This window comes from Peromyscus eremicus, chromosome 2, assembly GCF_949786415.1.
Source record: "Peromyscus eremicus chromosome 2, PerEre_H2_v1, whole genome shotgun sequence".
NCBI classification, from domain to species: domain Eukaryota; kingdom Metazoa; phylum Chordata; class Mammalia; order Rodentia; family Cricetidae; genus Peromyscus; species Peromyscus eremicus.
In genome coordinates this window covers 133,621,521-133,645,974 of record NC_081417.1, presented here as the reverse complement: position 1 = coordinate 133,645,974, position 24,454 = coordinate 133,621,521, and the positions used below count along the sequence as shown (strand labels likewise).

The 24,454-nt window shown below is 41.7% G+C and overlaps 1 protein-coding gene across 2 annotated transcripts in view; it reads left to right on the top strand.

Annotated features, from left to right (window-relative positions):
- The window catches only part of Zmpste24 (zinc metallopeptidase STE24), a 44,356-nt gene that overhangs the window by 5,477 nt on the left and 14,425 nt on the right, over positions 1-24,454 (top strand). For both annotated transcript variants that reach the window (XM_059254894.1, XM_059254893.1), the window contains exons 3-7: positions 4,149-4,235; positions 10,651-10,767; positions 11,130-11,282; positions 13,327-13,468; positions 20,927-21,111. In XM_059254894.1, coding sequence (XP_059110877.1) covers positions 4,149-4,235; positions 10,651-10,767; positions 11,130-11,282; positions 13,327-13,468; positions 20,927-21,111 — 684 coding nt within the window. The remainder of the gene's footprint in view (positions 1-4,148; positions 4,236-10,650; positions 10,768-11,129; positions 11,283-13,326; positions 13,469-20,926; positions 21,112-24,454) is intronic.

Genomic DNA, 24,454 nt, shown 5'->3' with positions numbered 1-24,454 from the left:
AGAATAGCCAAGTTTGATTCCTAGTTCCCACACTGGGGGCTCGTAGCTGCCTGAAACTCCAGCTGCAGGAAATCCAGTGACCTCTTTTGGCCTCCATGGGTACTTGCAATTGCATGCACATAACACACACACACACACACACACACACACACACACACACACGAAATAAATCTTTGAAGACATAAAATCAAATGAGAGCTGGATAGACACTGACCTTTGTATGGTTTGTGGCATGGGCTGAGTAGACAAGGTGATAAAAATGAAGCACTTAATACAGGACTCAACATGTCGCAAGCACTTGCCACTGGATTTCTTTGGGCTTTACTTGAACCTCTCTGTGTTCCAGTTACCTCCCTGCCATGTCTGCTTTTAAGACTCTAATGAAATAATAATACATGTCAGAGTACTGGAGTTGTGTCTGTCTGTTGGGCTTATTGATTCTTTTCCTAGGATTCCCAGGAGTGTGCTCGGAGAGATTATTAGCATGGAGAAAGTTTATAGCTCACCATTCTTGTTTTTTAGTTCCCAAAGTAAACTCAACAAGGTTTGGAACAGCAGTTCCCAAGTGTGTTCATAAATCATTCACAGACATGTTAAAATACCGTCAATGTTTATTTAAAAGCTGGAATTTTAGTAGTAGCTGTTTTCACTTTCTATCAAAAGCAGTGTAAGTCCTTAATTCCACAGTGTTTGTTAGTATTGGGAGGAAGATAAAAGGAACGTCATCCGAGGTCAGTTAGCTCAACAGCTGTAGCACGTGGCAGGTAGTGGTGCCAGAACATAGCTTTTAGGAACTAGTTTCTTTTGGCCACAATGGAGTTAATTGTAGCAAAATAGAAATTCATGCACCTAGAGTTCACAGTCGGATTATTTAAACAGTCACCCATAAGTGAGTGTCTGCCAGATTCACCTGCAGACTGTTGGGTCCCAGCCCAGCCTCTGTGGGCTGTGGCCTGAGACTTTGCACTCAAGGCATATCCTCAGGCACTGCTGCTCCTGGTTCTGTTCAGAAGCCATACTTGAGACCTGTGCAAACCAGTGCAGCTGGTAAAACTCTTAAGTGACAGCCAGGTGTGGGGATGCACACCTGTAATCATAGCACTGGGGAGACTGAGGCAGGAGGAGCATTCTGAGTTCAAGATCAGCCAAGGCTACATAGTGAGTCTTGTTCTGCCTTGGCTGCATAATAAGACCCTGTCTCAAAACCAAAACAAAAAATGTAAAAGATGAGTAATATGAGGTGTGTCTGAAGTTGTAGAAAGATAAGAACATATGTGCTATGGATGGAAGTATAATGTGATGGGTGGTAAGCATTTAGAGAGCAACTGTTAATGCCAAATAAAGTTAACGGTCACCATGGAAAGATCTTTGAAAAAATAGTTCAGGCCAGATGTGGTAGTGCACACCTTTAATACCAGCACTCGGGAGGCAGAAGCAGGATCTCTGAGTTTGAAGCCAGCCTGGTCTATGTGGTGAGTTCCAGGACAGCCAAGGCTTGTAGTGAGACCCTGTCTCATAACAAACAAAAAGCAAGTTGTGAATGAGTACAGTCTGGTTTCCTTTAAATACAAACTTAAAAGCAGAGAATCCCCTTGTGGCAGCTGGAGGGAATTCTGTACCCTCAGGCACCGACTCTTTCAAAACAAAAAGGGAACTTACCTAAATCTAGCTTAGAGGCAGGCGGGAAAACCCAAGCAGAGATACAGAGAGAAGAAAGGAGAGTGGGGGAAGACACCAGCCCACCAGTCAAGGAGCAACATGTAATGGGACACGGGTAAAGCCAGAGAACACGTAGCGATGCATAGATTAATAGAAATGGGTTGAGTTAAGTTACAAGAGCTAGCTAGCAAGAAGCTTGAGCATAGGCCGTACAGTTTGTAATTAATATTAAGCCTCTGAATGATTATTTTATAAGTGACTGTGGGACCACAGGTGGGAGAGATTCATCAGGACTGAGGGGCTGGGCAGGACCAGAGAAACTTCTGACTATATAACACATCTTTGCATCATTAAACAAATGTTCCAGGGGCTGGAGAGATGGCTAAGTGGTTAAGAGCACTGGCTGCTCTTTCAGGGGCCCTCGGGTTCAATTCCCAGCACCCACATGGCAGCTCACAACTGTTTGTAACTCCAGTTCCACCGACACCCTCACACAGACATACATGCAGGCAAAACACCAATGCACATCAAATAAAAATAAATAAATTATTAAAAAAGCCAAACAAATGTTCCAGCCCATAAACAAAAGTAATACACCTTAAAACAATATTCTACCACATTCCTTCCTTCCCTCCTTCCCTTTCTTCCTTCCTTTTCCTGCCTTACAACTGGGGATTGAACCAGGGTCTCGTGCATGCTAAGCAATCACTTCACTACTAAGCTATAAATCTAGCACTCCCTTGCCGTCTCCCCAGCCCCAAGTCTCACTGTTTTTTAGGCTGGTCTTGATCTCACTGTGTAGCCCAGGCAAGTCTTGAACTTGCAATCTTGTCTCATCCTCCTGGGTAGATGGGATTCTGGGCTGCTAAACATACGTTGTTTTCATGATTTGAGCTACTTCATGGTTTCTGAAGTTCTGGTGACCTAGTGAATGTCTGTTTACTTATTTGCCTAAGACAAAGAGTGGTAAGGGCCTACTCCTGAAGCCCTGACTCCTGCCTTAGGATTCATCTTTTCCTGACCCAGGGAAGGCCTGAGTATCCTATTCTGTCCCACAGTCTGGTAAGTGGACCTGACTCACCACTTCCATATCAATACTCATATTTCAGCAGGCATGGTGGTACATTCCTGTATTCTCAGCTGTGTGGGAGGCAGGGGGATCATTCAAACTCATGAGTTCAAACTGCCCTGGGCAACATAATGAGGCAATGTCTCAAACACCTGCAAGCTAGTACTTTTTCCTGACTGAAAAGGACAGTTTCCTTTCGTGGAAAAGATAGTTTATATAGTTTATAAAGCCATATTACCTTGTTCAAATCTACTGCTCCTTACCTGTGGGATTTAACTTTTGTAAGCTTAGTAGATTGATATTTTAGTCTTTTGGCAAAAGGTTTTATTTACTTTTGCAAGCTACTATGTTTAACACATGTGATTCTCATTTCTAGGGTACACTGATGTTTTTGATACATTGTAATAATGATCATATAAGGATAATTAGCATATCTATCACCATAAATAATAGTCGTGTGTGTGTGTGTGTGTGTGTGTGTGTGTGTGTGTAAGTGTGTAATAAAAACATTGAAATCTTCTCTTCTGTTTTCAAATTCTGCTGTACAAAGACTGAGATCTGTTCCCGCTGTGACTGTACTCCTTAGTGAATTTTTCCTCATCCTCACTTCTAGTTTTTATTTTTAATTATCACATAATATTTATACACATTCATGAAGTACAATGTAATTTAGAAAATTTATACTGTATATGATAATCAGATCAATGTAATTAGAATTTCCATTTTCTTAAATATATTTATGCCAGAAACCTTTGGACTTGTGGTTCTTGTGAAACACTTCATAAATTGTAGGCTAAAGTTACTGATTACTGTAGATGTCTGAATTAAATCCTACTGACTGTTTTGATAGCCATTATTTAACATATATCTAAATCAATTCCCCCCATCCCCTTCCAGTCTCTAGTGACTATTTTATTTTCCCCCTTAAGACCGATTTTTAAAATATTTTTAAAAATTATTTGTTTATTTGTTGCTCTTGGTTGGTGTGTGTGTGTGTGTGTGTGTGTGTGTGTGTGTGTGTGTGTGTGTACATGATTAGGGGTCATAAATGTGGGCCTCGGTGTGCATGTGGTGGTCAGAAAGCCACTTTTGGAAGTCAGTTCTCTTTCATCTTTTACTCTGATTCCAGAGAAGGTCGTCAGGCTTATGTGGCAAGTGCCTTTCCCCACTCAGCCATCTCTCTGGTCATAGATTAATTTTTTTTTTTTTAAACTTCCAAAAGTGAGTGAGACTCCTGGGCTTGTCTTTTAAACAGAAATGTAATTCACATTCCATACAGTTTACCCATATACAAAATGAGTTAGCCCACTTTTGTCTGTAACTTACTTATTTTCCCTTCCATTTTTCCTTATAATACACTCTTTCACATGGTAGTTGCTATGACTGTTTAAATGTGACCACAGTCTGCTTTGTTTTACAGTTTATTCTTCTCTTTGGAGGCATCCCTTACCTCTGGAGACTTTCGGGACGGTTCTGTGGTTCTGCTGGTTTTGGGCCGGAATATGAGGTATGTGACTCCTTTGCCCAGACTGGCCAGTCTTTCTTTTGCGTGGTAAGCTTTACACTGAAGTTGTCCTTTTGGCTCCCTCCACCAGTAGGCTTGCCTCTCCGTCTCCACAGTGCTTGTCTGTGCATGTCTTGGCATAATGCCAGTGTTTTGGTTACTTTTCTGTTGCCATGACAAAAAACTGTGACCAAAGCAGCTTGTAAAAGGAAGCATTTAATTTGGGACTCGCCATTTCAGAGGGTGAATCCGTACCATCATGTCAGGAAACATGGCAGCAGGCAGGCATGGTGCTGGGGCAAGTACCTGAGAGCTTACATCTGATCCACAAACAGGAGACAGTGACACACCTCCTAATCTTTACCAAACAGTTCCACCAACTGGGGACCAGCATTCAAATATAGGAACCTATGGGGGCCATATCGTTCAGCTACCACAGGTAGTTCCTGTAACTCGAGATTCTAGTGGCTTTTCAGTTTATTTCCCAATCACGTAATAGCTAGTGTGCGTATTTTTAGTTAGCAGGTGACTTTGTTCCATGTGGTAAGGCAAGGAGTCAGTTTGTTTTCATTTTATGTGTTTGTCATCCAGGGCCCAGTGACAGTGGGAAGAGCATGCCCTCTTTTTAACTCCTGTAATGCTAAGGTTATGATATTATACATTCACATTACACGGTGAAGCAGTCATTTGATCTTATCTAGATGGAAGGAAGCTGGGAAATGTAGTCTTGATTAGGATGCTGCTTCTTAGGAACAACCCTGTGCAATGACAGGGGTACATACCATTCATTTTGTGGAACTCATACTTAACAGATACTTCCGTGGCATACATAGTAAGCAGACACTTCAAATTAAGACAGAAAGTCTCTATCTCCTTAAGTGAACTCTCCATCTGTAATGGATGCTGCAGCTCTGCTTCCTGCCTTTGTCCAGGAAGCTGCCAAGTCAGTTACCTCCTTCCTGATTCTTTATTGAAAATCATGGCCCTCCTGTGTGGATAGGTACTCTTGGCTTTAAGTCTGCTCATCCTATGCCCTTTTCCATGTACCATTTTCTAAAGCAACAGGACTCGTGTGTGTGTGTGTGTGTGTGTGTGTGTGTGTGTGTGTGTGTGTGTGTGTGTAAGTTAGAGGACAACTTGTAGGAGTCAGTTCTCCCTTCCATCATATGGGCTCTAGGCCTTGAACTGAGCCAGTCAGGTTTATTGGCAAGTGTCTTTACCTACTGAGTCGTCTTGCAGACTCGGAGTAGCATGCAAGTAGGTTTACTTTGTTGAATGAGTAAACATAACTTCTACATGTGCCAATAGGAAATACTCATCTCTCACTATGTAAGTCAGTGCAGCCCATATGCACATGTATGTGGGGACATCTACTGGGGCCTGGGCAACTAAGGGCTGCTCTCCCCTCCAGCCCTGACAAAGGAAAATGACTCTCTCTCTCAGCAGCCATCAACTGCCGTTAGCTCCTCAGCTACGGTGAGTCTTCATCTTAATGGGCTATTTTATGTAATGTCCTGAGGTATGAGTTTTGTATTTAATAATGACTTAGGGTTCTTTTCCTATTGGTTTATATAGCTAGGCCTTTGTTCTTTTATGGCTGCATGATACTGGAGTCTTCACCTTGTGTAGTTCTGATATATACAAATCAAGTTACCACAGGTGTGACACCAGCCCTTCAACACTGTGGCTCAGATTTCAGTTACCATGTGTGTTATGTGAATAGTTACATAAACTGCGGCTCACGATGTAAGTGCTAATTAGGACCAGTCATGTCAATATTTTCATCAATCTAAGTGATCGGTTGCTGCACATCTGTTATTCAGTTATTCAGAGTGTGATGCCTCATTCTCTTCCAGCTAAAAACACAAACACATTTATAAAAATGGGTAGTTGATCTGGGTCCAGTGGTGCATGCCTGTGGCCTCAGTTACATGGAAGGCTGAGGCTGGAGAATCACTTGAGTCCAGGCATTCAAGACAAGACTGGACAGCGTAGTCATATGGTGTGTGTGTGTGTGTGTGTGTGTGTGTGTGTGTGTGTGTGTGTGTATCCATGTGCGTCAGACAGACAGACAGCAGAGACAGCGATCTAGATTGGCTGATAAAAAGGAAAGTGCAACAAAGAAGTGAAAACTGACGACCCTGAAAGAGACTCGATGGATGGACTGTGTTATGGAGAGCCGCTGACTGGGAGCGCCAGCGCTGTTACTGTCAGAAGAACTGTATGGCGGCAACCTGGGTGACATAAAGGAAGGCCTGTTTGTGATGAAAGGATGGAGGTATCCCAGACTAGTGATACTATGAAGCCTCTCATGTAGGAGGACCTTGAGGGATATTTCACATTGAAGTTCAAAGGATAAAACATTAAAAAGCAGCCGGGTGGTGGTGGTGCACACCTTTAATCCCAGCACTCGGGAGGCAGAACCAGGTGGATCTCTGTGAGTTCAAGGCCAGCCTGGACTACCAAGTGAGTCCCAGGAAAGGCGCAAAGCTACACAGAGAAACCCTGTCTCGAAAAAAAAAAAAAAAAAAAAACAAAACCAACAACAACAAAAAAACATTAAAAAGCTGATCTCACCTTGACTGAATGGCATCTCTCCAGGGGGAGCTGGCCATGCATAAAGAGATGCATAAGGAGAAGCTGAGCACTGTTTAAATTCTCTTCAAATCATTGAAAAAGAAACTAAAAGAGAAGCTGCTCCTGTGTGTGTCACAGTGTTTTGTTTTATTTTATGTGCATTGGGCTTTCCTTGCATGTATGTGTGTGCGAGGGTGTCAGATCTCCTGAGACTCCAGTTACAGACAGTTGTGAGCTGCCATGTGGGTGCTGGACATTGATCTTGGATCCTCTGGAAGAGCAGCCAGTGTTCTAAACCGGTGAGCCATCTCTCCAGCCCCTCTCCAGTGTTTTAAAATAAGAAGATATTAAAACAAAACAAATTAGTTTTATTACTTTCTTCTGCTTCCCTACATATTAAAAGCTGGTAGTAATGGAGTTTTCAGTTGTTGACCAATATATTTCAAGATCACAGACAACCATAGTTTTTTGTTTTGTTTTTTTTTTTTTTTTTAGTTTGTTCATTAAAATTCCTTTATAATGCCAGGCTGTTCTTCTAGAGGACCCAGGTCGGATTTCTAGCACCCACATGGCAGCTCACAACTGTAACTCCAGTTCCAGGGGATCTCATACCCTCTTCTGGCGTTTTCAGGCACCAGACACACACATAGTGCACAAACATATATTCAGGCAAAACTCTCATATACATAAAGGAATTTTTTAAATTATTTCATATATTTTATTCAATGGAAAAATCATAAAAAACATAAAGCAGTAGTAACTAAGTCATGAGTGTCATCCTTAGTCATAACTAAAGAAGAATATTATTATTGTCCTGGAGATGAGCCTTTTTTTGTTTGTTGGTTGTAGCTTGAGTTTTCCTGCCTGGCCCACAGTCAGGATATATCTCTTTCACCTGCCAGTCCCACAGCCTCTCAGACCCGACCAAGTAAACACAGAGACTTATGTTGCTTTCAAACTGTATGGCCGTGGCAGGCTTCTTGCTAACTGTTCTTATAGCTTAAATTAATCCATTTCCTTTAATCTATACCTTGCCACATGGCTCGTGGCTTACCGGCATCTTCACAAGCTGTTTCTCATCGTGGCGGCTGGCAGTGTCTCTCTGACTCAGCCTTCCACTTCCCAGCTTTATTCTCCTCCTTGCCCCGCCTAGCCAACGGCAATCAGTGTTTTATTGATTAATTAGCAACAAACTTGCCATACATCCCACAGCAGTTGGTTTTTCTTTTTTTTCTTTTTATTTATTTATGTTTATGGCTATTTTGTCTGCATATATGTCTGAATATCAGAAGAGGGCATTGGATCCCATGGGACTACAGTTACAGACAGTTGTAAGCCACCATATGGGTGCTGGGAATTGAACTCAAGACCTCCGGAAGAATAGCCAGTGCTCTTAACCACTGAGCCATCTCTCCAGCCCATGTTTCTTGGTTTTTCAAGACAGGGTGTCTCTGTATAGTGTTGAGTGTCCTAGAACTTGCTCTTGTTCTGTAGACCAGGCTGGCCACAAACTCAGAGATCCACCTGCCTCTGCCTCCTGAGTTATGGGATTAAAGGAGTTCACCACCATTCCTGGTCTAGTTGTTATCTTTGTACATATTATCCTTGTATATATATTCTGCATTTATAAAAAAAAAAAATCTGAAATAATGCATTCCAAAATGTGGTTTTTCTCTCCTGAGAAAACTCAACAATGCACAGGAGTTTCTTGTGTAATTAAAAATATTTTCTATATTTAAAAACGAAGCCAGGTATAATGGTTTACAGCATGTACATTTATACCTATAATCCCAGCACAGAATAGACTAAGGCAGAAGAATTGTGAATTTGGGTATATAGGATCCCCTGTCTCAAAAAAAGAAAAGAAGGAGACGAAGAGGAAGAGGAGGAGGAGGAGTTGGAGAATCACAGCTCACTCTGGATGTGGGCAGCGTGTTTGCTGGCAGAACTTCCCGTCCCAAACTCCCAGCAAAGAAGCTCACAGCTAGTGTCCTATTTCTGTGCAGGAAGATAAGGCCTGGTCTTTCTCAGCAAGTGACAGACCTCCTTGACTCAGAACACATGGAGTGCTGCTCCATGTCACGAATAGATGGGTTGGGCTGAGTCACTTCTCGTCACGTGCAGTATTCATAATGCTCTCTGTCCTAGAGCCCTTGAGCACTAACAGAGGGACAGCCTGGATCTTGCTGCCTTCTAGAAGCAATGTTTTTCCTCATCACCCAGCTTCCTGGAAGGTCTTCTCTCTGGGTAGGTTTGGAAACTGAGGAAAGCTGCTGCTGTCTGTATACTCTGCAGGTTTCTCCTGGTGTGACTTTCCTGCCACACTGCCTTTCTCAGGGGAATGAGTTCTTTAACTCCATTCCTTTCCCAAGTTCTAGCTCTGGAACTTGCATACTGGAGTATGAAAATTAGAAAAGAGAAATGGAAAAAATTAGAAGAAAGTAAAGGGAAATTCTTGGCTTTTGATCTAACAGTTTTTAAAAGGTGATTAAAGTAATTATTGGGGATAATTTTCTCTATCGAAATTTGGCTTTTTATAGAAACTTGAGCACACTATGCCTGGTCTAGCCGCTCCCTTCCTTCCTCCTTTCCTCCCTTCCTCCCTCCCTCCCTCCCTCCCTTCCTCCCTCCCTCCCTCCCTTTCTTCCTTTCTTCCTTCCTCCTTTCCTCCCTCCCTCCCTCCCTCCCTTCCTTCTTTCCTTCCTTCCTTCCTTCCTTCATCCATCCATCCATCCATCCATCCATCCATCTATCCATCTTAGTTAGGGTTTCTATTGCTGTGAAGAGACACCATGACAACAACAACTCTTATAAAGGAAAATATTTAACTGAGTGGCTTGCAGTTTCAGAGATTTAGTCCATTGTCATCATGGTGGGACATAGTGACATGCAGGTAGACATGGTGCTGGAGAGGGAGCTGAGAGTCCTACATCTTGATCTGCAGGCAACAGGAAGTGGACTGAGACACTGGATATGGTTTAAGCATTTATGAGACCTCAGTGCCCACCCCAACAGTGACACACTTCTTCCAACAGGGCCATACTTACTCCAACAAAACCACACCTCCTAATAGTGCCACTCCTTAGGAGCTTATGGGGGCCAGTTACATTCAAACTACCACACCTACCTACCTTCCCTCTTTCCCCCTTCCTTCCCTGAAACAGGTTCTCACTGTATCACCTCAGCTGACTTTAAACTCAAATCTGCCTGCTGTTTCTGTCTCCCGTGACTGCCAAGCCTGCTTTCTGTTCTGTTCTACGAGTCAACCAAGTCCAGCCAGGCCAATCATCTTGTCATCACACACATTTTAGATGCTCTTTCTCTCTCTATTCTTTTGCAAATTACTTGAAATTTCTTCTTTTAAATGTCATTTCTCCCCCTCAGTGGACTCAAAGTTGCACCAACTCTTTAGATGTTTCTTGAATTCAGCTAAGCTGGTGGCTCACTCCTTTATTCCTAACCCTGGGGAGGCAGAGGCAGTTGGATGTTTGTAAGTTTGAAGCTATCCTGGTCTTCATAGTCAGATAGTGAGTCCCAGGCCAGCCAGAGCTATATAGTGAGACCCTGCCTCAAAACAAACACACAACAATACCAAGAATAAATTTTCCTTGAATTCAACTAGCATATGTTGCTTTCTCTCTTTTCTGAATACTACCAACCATTGTGTCCCTGTGACTTAAGGCAGCTTACAAGTCATGCCTCTTCTTCCAGGTAAACATTTTCCAAGGGCAGGATGCTCTTACAGGCCTGTTCCCTACAGGATCAAATGTGTTGCTTGAGATACAATAAGCACTCAATGCATACTTGCTGACTTTTAAAAAATGTTTTTTCTTGTGCTTAGATCACTCAGTCTTTGGTGTTCCTTCTGTTGGCCACACTCTACAGTGCACTGACTGGCTTGCCATGGAGCATCTATAATACTTTTGTGATAGAAGAAAAGCACGGCTTCAATCACCAGGTATAACAGAAATTATCAGGGCTTTTAATATGAAGGTTTTCTGCATGTTAGTCCTACGCTGGCAGTAATTTAGGTATAGTTTGCTAGTTAGAGCATGAATCAACTGAGGAAAAGAAACCACAGATATGGTAGACCTTAGTTTAAGGTCTTGATAGAAATTGAACGCAAATATTTAGTTCTTTTCAGCTAACATTAATTATGTTATTTTAAACTATGCAAGACTTCTGCTTGTTGTCCTAGGCTGCCCAGTGTCCTCTAACACAGCCTCACTGCATGCTGATCTTAAAATTGCTTGACTGGGGTCCTTTGTGTTCACTTACAGCTGCTGTTCGGTTAATAGTGGTAATATTTTCTTCTTTCAGACTTTGGAGTTTTTTATGAAAGACACAATCAAAAAATTTATTGTGACTCAATGTATTTTATTGCCTGTGTCTTCTCTTCTGCTTTACATTATTAAAATTGGAGGTGATTACTTTTTTATTTATGCCTGGCTGTTCACATTAGTTGTTTCTCTGGTAAGTAAACTCTTTATTTTATTCATTTATTTGAGAATTTCATATATGAGTTGTCTTAGAGTTTCAATTGCTGTGAAGAGACACCATGACCATGGCAACTCTTATAAAGGAAAACATTTTATCAGGTGGCTTATGGTTCAGAGGTTTAGACCGTTGATGGGACATGATGGTGTGGGGCAGACATGATGCTAGGGTGGTAGCTGAGAGTTCTACATCTTGTGCAGGCAACAGGAAGTGGTCTGAAACACTGGGCGTGGCTTGAGCATATATGAGACCTCAAAGTCCACCTCTACAGTGGCTCACTTCCTCCACAAGGCCAATACCTACTCCAACAAAGCCACACCTCCTAATAGTGCCACTCCCTAGGGGGTTATGGGAGCCAATTACATTCAAACTACCACAGTGTACTATATTGACATTGTTTTCTCCCTCCTTCTCCTCCAGTTCTTCCTCAGTCCCTCCTACTTCTCAAACTCAAGGCCTCTTATTCTTTAAATATTTCATTTTCTTCTGCAAAAATTCCTTATGAGATTACTAGGATTTCGTTTTCATTGCCATGTAAGTAGTTCCTAAGAAAAGGTCACAGTGTAACCAACTGCCCATATATATTTTCTCACAGTTCCTGCTTTGGGATATAAAAATAGAACTGATCAACTGTAGATTTGCTTCTCTTTGTGCTGACTCTTACAGTTGCCAGAAGCTAGTTGCTGGTCACTTAAGGATCTGACTGCTAGGCAACTGAGACTGTACACTTGTAAGTTTGACCAGAATGGATGACTGTTGACTTACATATCCCTTCTCTGTCCCCCAGTGCCTAAAAAGCCTTAATGTTTTAAAGAGAAAATAGATTTGTGACAGACAAGAGATAAATAAACATTTATGACAGACAAACAAGCATAAAGCTGAGGCTGTAGCTTAGTGGATAGAGTGTTTGTCTAGCATGCACAAGGCTCTGGGCTCAATCCCCAGTACTTTATAAAGCAGGTATGATAGTGCTCATGGGAGGTGAAGACAGGAGGATCAGAAGTTCAAGGCCATCCTCAGCTATATGTGGAGGCCAGCCTAGGGTAGAGACCCTGTCTCCAAAAAAAGCTTGGGCTTTCCTTTCCTGGCTTTCTTCTGCCCTCCCCTCCCTGCTCTTCCTTCTTTTATTTCCTTTCCTCTTGTCTTTTATTTATTTAATTGTTTTTGTTGTTGTTGTTGTTTTAAAGAAGCATCTTGCTCTTCCATTGAGGCTGGCCCCAGAGTTCCTGTGCAGTCTAGACTGGCACCAAATTCCTGGCGATCCTCCTGCTCCCCGGCCTGCTCAGGGCTTAGATTATAGGCGTACACCACTGTGCTGCTGCTGCTTTGCTTTGCCCTTCTCTCCTCTCCCCCTTCTCCTTTACCCACTCTCCACCCTTTCCATCTTGCTTTCCTTTTTCCTTTCTCTTTCCAACCTCCACCTCCTATCCTTCCCTCCCTCCCTCCTTCCTCTTCCTCTTACCCCACTTTTCCCCTCGTACACCCCCTTTTTCTTCTGTTTCTCATATTCTACACTGCTTTCCTGCACAGGCACCGAATCATACAATCAAGTGGTGTGTTCACAGGCCTAGAAAATACCGTCCATCAGTTCTTGTCTCCATTGGCGATGAGGGTTGTTTCCATCTGTTTGTTACTTTACCTCTCTCTAGTGGGATCAAGATCAAAAAATGGGCTAGCTGGATTTACAAAGACCTAGTAGACAAACTGAAGTAAGAGCAAAGAGCTGAGGAAATACTCCGGAAGTGCCATTTCCGGCAGAGTAAAGAAGAGTGTGTATTATAACTGCCTTACAGTGCCAGGAATCCCCCAAGAAAGGGCTATTGATCGGCCCCAGAGCTCCTCGTCAGGGTCGGTAGCATTGTTTTCTAAAATTAAGTTCACTTGCTTACTCTTATCACACAGCTACTTTGATTTAATTTCCTAAACAGACACTGCCCCAGGTGTCGGTTGGATGAACATATTTGTATCACATAATTGAATGTTTTAATAATGAGCAGTTTTTCTGTTACTTACTTTTCAGGTTCTGGTGACAATTTATGCTGATTACATTGCCCCTTTGTTTGACAAATTCACACCTCTTCCTGAGGGAAAGCTTAAACAAGAAATTGAAGTGATGGCAAAGAATATTGACTTTCCTCTGACTAAGGTGTATGTTGTTGAAGGTAAGGCTACCTGGACGTGAGAAGGGTTTATTAACTGGTTTGTTTTGAGTGCTTTATTCTTAACTAAGTCTTTATTGTTTGTTTTAAATTGGTTACTTAAAAATAGGGTAAGATTTTACATTTGGCTTTTTAAGATTTATAGGAACGAAACCAGAGAGACACTCAGCAGTTAAGAACCCTGGATGCTCTTCCAGAGGAGCCAAGTTTGGTTTCCAGTACCTACACAGTGGCTCACAACTGCCTGTAACGTTAAGTTTAAAAAATAAAATAAAAATAAAGAAAAAGAAGGTTTATAGGAACTTAGGACATTTTCTAGGATAGAAACTGGTAGCCTGATGCCAAATCCTGTTTCTGTCTACAACGCTGCTTGATCAGCTATACAGTACTGTTCTTAACCTTTGGCCAAAGCCTTTTTACAGTCTTGTACTGTGTTGTATGATAGACCAACCATTCACCCCACTGTCTGCCTGGCTCCTTTGGGTAATTCACTTGGATCTTGAATTATCAGCTAGCTATATAGCGCTAGTTTAGGGACTCCAAAACAAAACCAGGGTGGTTGATTTTGTTTCCTCTAGCAGAACATCAGTGCTCCAGAGGGCTCTGACCTGTGGTACCGTCAGGCACCTCATGTTAGTTAGACAGCTTTTCTGATTGCCTTGGAGAATTAAGTCACCTATTAGCTTTCATAAGACTGCTTAAATTTTGCCAGGTGGTGGTGGCAACAGCACACACCTTTAATCCCAGCACTCAGGAGGCAGAGGCAGGGGGATCATTGAGTTCAAGGCCAGCCTGGGCTACAGAGCGAGTCCCAGGACAGCCAGGGCTATACAGAGAAACCCTGTCTCAAAAAAAAAAAAAAAACCGAAGTGAGGGGAGGGGAGACTTGTTTAAGTTTCAAGGAAGCCTACCAAGTTTAGAGGAAAACTGTCGTGTGTGTGTCAGAATCTATAAATTAAAATCTGTGTAAAATAAATATAGCTGATTCTGCCTCAGCAACTTACTAGCTATAGGATCTCTCTCTCTCTCTCTCTCTCTCTCTCTCTCTCTCTCTCGTTATCAGATCTTAAACAAATCACTTCTCTGGCTTTCAACAGTGCTTCCTCTGAACTGTAGTTCTCTGTAAAACAAAAACAAAAACAAGCTATTCACTGTTCAGAGCTTTGTGGCCTACATTGTCTCCTTCACATGTTCAGTACTGTATGGCAGAAGCAGCCACAGACAGGGCATGAGCATACGAGCCTGGCTGTGTTCCAGTAAGACTACATGCAAACAAGCAACAGTTGGATTTGGTCTGAAGCCATAGTTTTCTGGTGCCTACTGTAAACTAAAACACCACCAATGAGAAGCAATTGCAGAGTGAAGGGGGAGCTAAGATGACTATAAGTAGAGTAAGCAGTCAGCAGAGTGCAGCACCCTGATAGGCCTCTGTCAATCAGGATGAAGAGTTTGACCTCAGAATTACTGTACAGTTGAGGCTGACCTTGAACTCCTGATCCTACTGCCTCTACTTCCCTACTGCTGGGATTACAGTGGGATTGAGCCACCACACACAGCCAGGGGACTATTTTGGGTTTCTGTGTAGAGAATGTGTTATAGGGCGAGGCAAGAATGGAAGCAGAGAGAGCAGGTAGGAGGCTGTTTTGGTAGTCCAGGTTAGAAATGATGGGTGGTTTTTGTTGTTTCTTTGTTTGTTTTGTTATAGACTAGAGTAGTAGTTGATGAAGAGAAACAGGGAATGTTGATGCCATTTGCTGATAGATTACATATAGGGAAATAAGGAAGAGACATTAAGGATCGCAAACAGCCTGGAGCTGATATGGACAGTAGTAAAGATGGCAGCTTGTTGAGAGGGAATAGAATTAGAAGAAGAGCAAGTTTGTAAGGAATTAGAGTTCTCATGTCTGTGTTAGTATTGAAATACCTTTACACATCATCTTAGTCACAGCTCTGCAACCAGTGGGCTAATTTAAGTAGAAGAATTTCTTTCTCTTTTTTTAAATGTAAAAGTGATGCTTTTAATCCTTGAATTATTATGAAACACTTAATATGCATTGGGTATTTTTCTAGAACATGTGTAAAACATTCCAGAGGATAGATAAAATAAATTTTTAGTGTGCTTTCTACTAAATGTTTTCAAGGGAAAGAAAAATAGCATTAATCTAGAAGCGTCTGTTGTTTATGGAGTATCTCTAGATTCAGCTTTAAAATATCAGCTCCTTTTTAAGTATAGTTTTGTATTTACTTGGAGTTTGCACTGAAGTACAAGAAATATGATTTTAAGAGGCAAAGATTTCCGAGAATAGCATGTTTGTAGTGCAAATCCCCTTTACACCCCAGAAACTATGATTTTTCTGTCACTCCTTTTGAGGTGAGTGTGAGCACAAATTGCAAATCTACCTAGAACTTGCTTAAACTATCATGGGAAGAATTTCTTACTAAGAGCTACAAAATCTCCAAAAAGCTGTTTGCCAGCCTTGGAAAATGAACTCTTAAATGGGTGGCTTTGAGTTCAGACTCATAGGATAGAGCCAGTGTGGGGAGGGTACTGCTGTTGTCACTGCAGAGTCCTGTGTCCGAGGCTTATATAATTCAACCTTGTTGAGAAAGGGCTTGCCTTGCAAGAATGAGGACCTGAGTTTGAGCTCCAAATAAAAATGCCTTGTGTCGTGGCACTCAATGTATTCCCAGTGCTGTGAAGGTAGAAACCAGAGGACACCTGGGGCTCACTGGCCAGCCAGTATTGCGTAATGGTGAGCTTCATGCCAGTAAGAAGCTCTATCTCAAAGAAAGTGGATGGCACTTGTGAGGATAACACCTGAGATTGTTCTGCAGTCTCTACATGCATATATATATATATATATATATATATATATATATATATATATATGTGCACCTACACACACAAACATACATGCACATTTTTTAAAAAGTAGCAGGGGTAGCTTTTAGGTTTCCCAAATGAGAAGCAGTCTCACACAAGACCTTCACTGTGTGAAATTCCCTGAACGCTGCAAGGACATTCCAGTAACAGATGGAAAAAAAGCATAGATAAAAATACAAACATCTAGGGACTGGAGTGGTGGAGAGGCCCAGAGTTAGATCCCAGCACCCATATTGGGTGGCTCACATCCACCCGTAACTCTAACCCCAGGGGATCCTTGACCTCTTTTGGCCTCTGCAGGCACTCATACACACATACACATACATATTTTTTTAATCTTAAAAAACAACAAATAAGAAAGAAAGATGGCTCAGTGAATAAAGGACTTGCTACCAAGCCCGAGGACTGAACTCATTCCCTAGAACTCACATAGTAGAGAGAACCAACTCCTGCAAATCGTCCTCTGACCTCCACACATGAGCCATGGAACATTCATAAATAGACTCAAAAAATAAATAAACAGGGAGCTGGAGAGTTGGACCAGCATTTAAAAGTGTTTGCTTTAGCTGGGCGGTGGTGGCGCACGCCTTTAATCCCAGCACTCGGGAGGCAGAGCCAGGTGGATCTCTGTGAGTTCGAGGCCAGCCTGGGCTACCAAGTGAGTCCCAGGAAAGGAGCAAAGCTACACAGAGAAACCCTGTCTCGAAAAACCAAAAAAAAAAAAAAAGTGTTTGCTTTGAAATCATGAAGAGTAGAGTTTGGACCCGAGCACTCCTCTAGCAAGTCGGAAGTCCTACAAACACTTGTATCTGCAGCTCCAAGGCTTTGATACCTTCATCTGGTCTCCAAACCCCACCACCACCAATTAAAATGTAAAATTCCTTAACAAATACAAGCAAGTTGAGATCTGTCCTGAGGCTTCCTTCTCCTGTAGCTACACATTGTTGGAAACCCCTCATACGGTAATTGGTTTTGCATTACACACAGGACTAGTTCCTAGGTCTGTGGGAAAGGACTTCAGCTAACAGAACGTATAAAAGCCCTAATCATCCGGAGTAACAGCTTATAAATGAGTATGAGCTGGACTTGATCATGTTCAGAGGAGCTAACTGCATTGAGCAGGCAGAACCATCTAACCTAAAAGCGATCCCAAAGGAAATTGCTTAAAGTGAGATTCCAAAGATCTTAGATGAGAATTTTAAAGTTTTGTCCATATGTCCATGATTCAGTTAGAGGCAGAAGTTGTCCAGGGAGGCTGAAACAGTACCAGGGTTTGTTTGTTTGTTTTGTTTTTTTTTTTTTTTTTTTTTTGGTTTTTTTTTTTAAGGGCTGTCGTAAAGAGCAATCTTGAATTTAAGTTTAGGAGAAACTAAAGTGGCCTTGTTATGCAAAAGAAGAAATCACAACTTGTAAGTTTCTTTTTTAAAATTTTTTATGGGTTGTTTTGGGGTTTTTTAGATTTACTTATTTTTATTTTATGTGTATGAATGTTTTGTTCAAATGGATGTCTGTTCACTATGTGTGTACCTGGTGCCCTAGAAGTCAGAAGAGGGCACTGGATCCCTGAATCCATTGGAACTGTAGTTATAGATAGTTGTGAGTAACGCTGTGGATACTGGGAATTGACCCTTGGTCCTCTGCAAGAACACGTGCTCCTAACCACTAAGCAATCTTTCCAGCCCCATGAGTTTCCTTAATAAACATGTATTTGTTTTGAATAATTGTATTATTATACTTAAACTCTTTAGGTTGGAAAAGTCAGCATACATTTTTGGCTTAGAATTTAGTGTTTTCTATAGAGGGAATAAAAATTAAATTTAGCAATTAAAAAAATAGAATTAACAAATATATCTGTAGACTTCCTGTGTAGACATGTCATATAAGCAGCTGCATATACAAGCCTAGGATTTCAGGGGCAGCTGGTCCTTGGAACATAGGATTGGAAGTCTCTGGCACATGGCTGGTGTTTAAGGCCAAAGATGAGGGCAACACCAGGCTCAGAATTGGCAGGGAGGAATGGGCAGCAGTAAGGCTAAGTGTTCCAGGAGGGTATGTCAGGTACTGCCCAAAGTCCAGTGGAGAGCAGAGTGTAAAGACAGCAGGTGTGGTACCTTTCATTCACACTGAATTTTTATTCTCAGAGTTCTCAATGCATTACTTCACTGTCTTACTGGTATTATTAATCCAGTCAATAAACAAGCATTGTTAAACATAAACTACTTGCTAGGCACAGTAGTACAAAAAGTTTACAGAAACTCCTAAACTTTAATTATATACAGATTCCCTGGAAAGCTTGTTAAAGACAGGTTCCTGGCTTCCACTCTAGAGACTCTGACTTGGTAGGTGTTCCCAGTGGTTGTGATTTTGATGTGACTATTCCTTGGACCATGCTTGAAGAAGCCTGGACCAATAGGAACTATTGAGACATCAGTTTTATTTGTCTGCATGTGACCTGACCACCCCCAACGATAGTTTCAGATGGCATCTAAAGAAGTTTTGAACTAATTATGTTACAAGTGTGAGACGGGGGCTAGGGAGATGACTCGGTAGAATGCTTGCCTAGCCTCCTTCCTCATTTTAAAAACGGAAGTATGAGGGGCTAGAGAGAGGGCTAGGCATTAAATGTGCCTGTTGTTCTTGAAGTGGAACTGAGTTTGGTTCCCAGAATTCATGATGGGTGCCCCACAACTGTAACTCCAACACCAAGGGATCCAGTGCCTTCTTCTGGCCTTGTGGGCACCTGTACACATGTATACACACACACACACACACACACATTTAAAAAGAAAACAGGATGAGAATGATAGCAATGTTTGCCACAGTACTGACAAAATAGAACCATATGTTTGTCTCTTAACTTCTAGGTAACTCCACCCAAAGATGATATTACAGTGCAATAACCAATAATGACTACTACTTATCAAAGCTTTACTGTAGTCTAAACATACGGCCAAATATGTCATATTAGAAATATGAGTAGATGCATGGCTGGAAGGGTGACTTAGTTGATAGAATGCTTGCCTAGCATGCACAAGGCCAATGATTTTATGCCCAGCACCACATAAACCTTCTGTTGTGCCCACACCTATTAACCCAGCACTTGGAAGGTAGAAGCAGGAGGATCAAAAGTTCATCATAGCACTACTGAACAGTCTGGGATACATAAACCCCCAGGGAAAAATTTAAAATACATATATTTATCTTTTTTAAAATTATGTGTATATGTGTGTGTGTGTGTGATTATGGGAGATCAGAGGCATCAGACCTCCTTGAGTGGGAGGTATGTGTGGTTGTGAGCAACCTGATATGGTGTTAGCAACTGAATTTAGGTCCTCTGCAAGAACAGTAAGTGCTCTGAAATGATAAGCCATCTCCCCGGCCACCTCCACCCCATGGCTTCTCTTGGCCTCTGCCAGCACCCTGCATACAGGTGGCATAAACAAACACACATATACATAAATAAAAATAAATCTTTTTTAAAAATAGAAAGGAGAGATGGCTCAGCAGTTAAGAACATTGACTGTTCTTCCAGAGGACCTGGGCTCAATTCCCAGCACCCATATGGCAGCTCACAACTGTTTATAACTTCAGTTGTAGGGGATTTGGTACCCTCACACAGTCATGCATGCAGGCAAAACATCAATGCACACAAAATGGAAATAAATAAATCATTTTTAAAAAGTAGAAATGAGTAGATGCAGAAATCACAATTTCTTTTAAGAAACTTCAAGTTCTCAAGAGAAATAAATATTTTGTCATTTCTTCATTTAAGTGCATTTATGTAAGTAATGTGGGTCTAGGTATGTTATACTATCTTATGAGGTGCATATTAGCCTTGCTTCATAAACAGGAAACTAGAGCTTTAAAATGGTTCCTAGATTTTCGCAACTGATACATACCAGAGCCAGGATTTGAGCTCAGAGTTGCTCTTAGCCACTTTATTCAACTCACTGCACAATGGAGAACATTTGGAAATTGAAGAAATACGTAAAGAAGAAAGGGATGTCAGCCACAGTTCGGGTACTCTCAGCCTCTGTTGAAAGTATAGGTATGTTTCCTTCCAGTCTCACAGAGCCTTTTCTGATGGTAGATGCCCTGGAACAGAGACAGATGAATTCCACACTTCTGGGGCCCCGGGAACTGCACTTCCTTACTGTGGTGTTTTTTCTCATAGCCTAGGGTTTGTGCCTTCCTATCTACATGTACATTTTTTGATAATATGATAACCTAATGTATGTGGCATTTTGTATTCTTCATGATACTTTGATACTTTTCTTTTGCTAAATTCCATGCAGGTATATACATTTTTTTTTTCTGGCTGCTTACAATTCCATTTCATGGCTTTACCACAATTTAATCATTTCAATTAGTTATTTAGTCTTAGTGTACTATGGGTACAAACCAGGGAGTGTAAGTGGAGCAGGATGACAGTCACCCCACTGCTGCTAATGATTTATATTAACACAGTTTTTCTCCAGGTGTTTTACAGCTTGAACATGTTCATGCCCCTTCCATTAGTTCTGAAGGAGCCCAGATGTTTTAATTCTGTTCCGTGCTTTGGACTGTCTTTCCCTTAGGATCTAAGCGCTCTTCCCACAGCAATGCTTACTTTTATGGCTTCTTCAAGAACAAGAGAATAGTTTTGTTTGACACTCTACTAGAAGACTACTCTGTACTAAACAAAGACAAGCAGGAGGAGCCTGGCGTGGAGCCCCGCAATGATGGCGAAGGAGACAGTGAAGAGATAAGAGCTAAAGTGAAAGTGAGTTCTTTTTCCCTCAGAGACCCTGACTCAGTTTTTACACATCGACTCTTTGACAGATCATAAAATACCAGTTTCTATGCTACAAGTGAAGTTCACAGAGACCACCGAATAGAAATACTGTGGACACTCTAAAGTTCTGCTGTTTGGGAGAAATGATTACCTTTATCACATGCTAAACTACCTTGCAAACTTTCACAAGATGTACATATTGATAGTGAAAGATCTTATTTTTTAAGAATCGTGTAATAGCTTTACGTGTGTGCACACTGGGACAGACATGGAAATCAGAAGGACGAGTAGTAGGAGTTGATTGTACCACTGTAGGTCCTGGGGATTGAACTCAGCTAGTCAGGATTGCTGACAGTTGTGTGGTTATCTATCAGAAAAGACTACTTGGACACAGGTTTCTGTTTGGACACAGGTTTCTGTTTGGACACAGGTTTAAGGCAATAAATGTCTTTGTTAGCTGGCTAGTGACTACACTGAGTGTAATCAGTGTATCCCCATTGTAGTCCCAAAACTTTCTTAGGGTGAATTTTTTTTTTTTTTTTTTTGGTAAGATTTATTTATTTATTACATATACAGTGTTCTGCCTGCATGTATGCCTGCAGGCCAGAAGAGGGCACCAGATCTCATAGATGGTTGTGAGCCACCATGTGGTTGGTTCCTAGGAATTGAACTCAGACCTCTGAAAAAGCATCCAGTGCCCTTAACCCCTGAGCTCTCTCTCCAACCCCCTTAGGATGAACTTTTAAGCACAAAATCCATACCCTGAGTTGACATACTTCAGTTAACAAGAACAGTTAGCCAAAAGCAGAACTACAGAAGCTAAAAAGGAAGGTTAGTACATTTAGAGTCTTTCCCAGAACTGTGGACTTTGATAGACTAGGTCTTTGTTTTCATTTTGGCAGGTGGTGCTGCCTACCTGCTGAGTTTTACAGCCTGAATGGTACTTCCATCATGGAGTCAGTTGTGCTGAGGTCTGAGGGCCTGCTACAGCAATCACCTTTATCTGATGCATCTCATTGGCCCATATTCCTTTTATGTTTATGATCAAAGCATTTCTACAGCCAAAATAAGAAGAGGAGCATTTACTCCTTGGTGTAATTGAGACATAGCAGTTAATAGACTTTACTTTGGCAGTGGACAGAGTGGAGACCTGGTCCTGTCATCCAGTCACTCAGGCTCTTGGGTGCATTATATGATTGAATCAATTTATTTGTTTTTAACACTTCTTTATGAAATATCTGCTCTGTACTAAACTGCTTTATTTGGCATTAAATACCAAAGTAGCCTGGAATGATAGTTCACACCTTTAATCCCAGCACCTTGGAGGCAGAGGCAAGTGCTTTGAAGCTTAGACTGGTCAACAGAGCAAGTGACAGGGATGTCTAAAGTATACAAAAGAGCCGGGCAGTGGTGGCGCATACCTTTGATCCCAGCACTCAGGCGGCAGAGGCAGGCTGATCTCTGTGAGTTCAAGGCCAGCCTGGTCTACAAAGTAAGTGCCAGGACAGCCAAGGCTAGGCTATATGGAGAAACCCTCTTTAAAAAAAAAAAAAAAAAAAAAAAAAAAAGCAACAAGTAGGGACTGGGGGCTGTTGATAAAGTGCTTGCCTTACATGCATAAAGCCTAAATTCCATGCAAAGTACCGAATAAACCAGTCCTGATGGCTCACACCTACAGTCCCAGCATTCAGAAGGCAAAGGCAGGAGGGCCAGAAGTTCAAGCTCATTTTTATTTCTATATTATAAGTTCAAGGTCAGCCTGGCATATTTGAGGTGCTGTCTCAAGATTGAAAAAAAAATTTTTTTTTTTTTGAAGAGAAGTCTAATCTTTATAAACTTAGAATGTGAATGGGGTGGTCAGACAGACATCCTTTATAAATTTAGATGTGAAGGGGGTGGTCAGACAGACATCCTTTATAAACCTACAGTGTGAAGGGGGTGGTCAGACAGACATCCCGACACAAGATACAGAGGAGTGTATGAGAAGGCATTTCTTTTACTTTTTCTTTTGTACACACTTGTGTGAGTGACATATGCACATGCCATAGCATGTGTCTGGAGATCAGAGAACAGTTTTGTGGAATCAGTTCTCTACTTCTACCTTTTCATGAGTTCCAAGGATCAAACTCAGGTCTCCAGACTTGTTGGCAAAGACCTTTACCCATCAAGTCATCTCACCAGTCCAAGAAAACTTCCTGTTTTGTTGTTGTTGTTTGTTTGTTTGTTTGTTTTTGAGACAGGATCTCTATGCATAGCCCTGGAAGTCCTAGAACTCACTATGTAGCGTAGGTTGGCCTCGGACTCAGAGATCCACCTGTCTCTGCCTCCCGAGTGCTGGGATTAAAAGAGTCTTGAAACACACACACACACACACACACACACACACACACACACACACCCCACACAAAGGTATGTGCCATGAGCCCAACCCTAAGAAAAACTTCTGAGAGTCCAAAAACATTGCTGGATAAGATCAGCTAATGCTGACTAGTAAAATTTAAAGTACTAAGAATAAATGAATGAGGAGGGATGATAGCAAGAAATAATAGTAATCTTCATAAACAATCCCCAGTATTTATGTGTGGGATGGAATGTGCTCTTGGTGTGGTGTCATGTGAGATGATTTTAGACCCCTGTCCACTTACAAGCTGCATGACTGAGCAAGTAAGTTAAGGTTCCTGAACGTCTTACTCCTTGAGGCAGAGGAGCGGCTGGCAGGATTTCCCGACCTTGCACTACTGGACTGGATAGTCTCTTGTGATGTTTGGCAACATCATTGGCCTGTCCCCACTAGAGACCAGTGACACACTCACATATTACAACCAAAATGGTCCGCAGATATTATTAGATATTCTTGGATGGGAGTAGAATAGAGTCAGAATGATGCAAGATCACTCATGAATGGGAAGTGTTGGAGTAAAGTGCTCACCTTTTAGAGTCATGAGATGAAATGAAATAACACCCGTAAAATCTCTTGTGCTTTTCCTTTTAAGTTCTGGAAAATAGTGAATGTCATTTGAGTATTTGTTTTGACTTTTAAAGGGATGATCTAATTAGGTGCCTGTTCCTGTTAAGGTGCCTGTTCCTGTTATGAATATATAGATGAGACAATTTCTGTGCAAGGATTAAATAGTATGGTAGAGGGGCTAATGCCTTTGGGTTACTAAAGGATTTATTTTCAATTATGTGTATGAGTGTGTGGGTAGGTAAGTGCATGTGAATGCAGGTGTCAGTGGAGGCCAGAAAAGGTATGTCTGGGTCCCTGGAGCTGGAGTTAAAGGTAATTGTGAGTCACGGAACATGGGTGTTGGGAACCAAATCCAGATTCTCT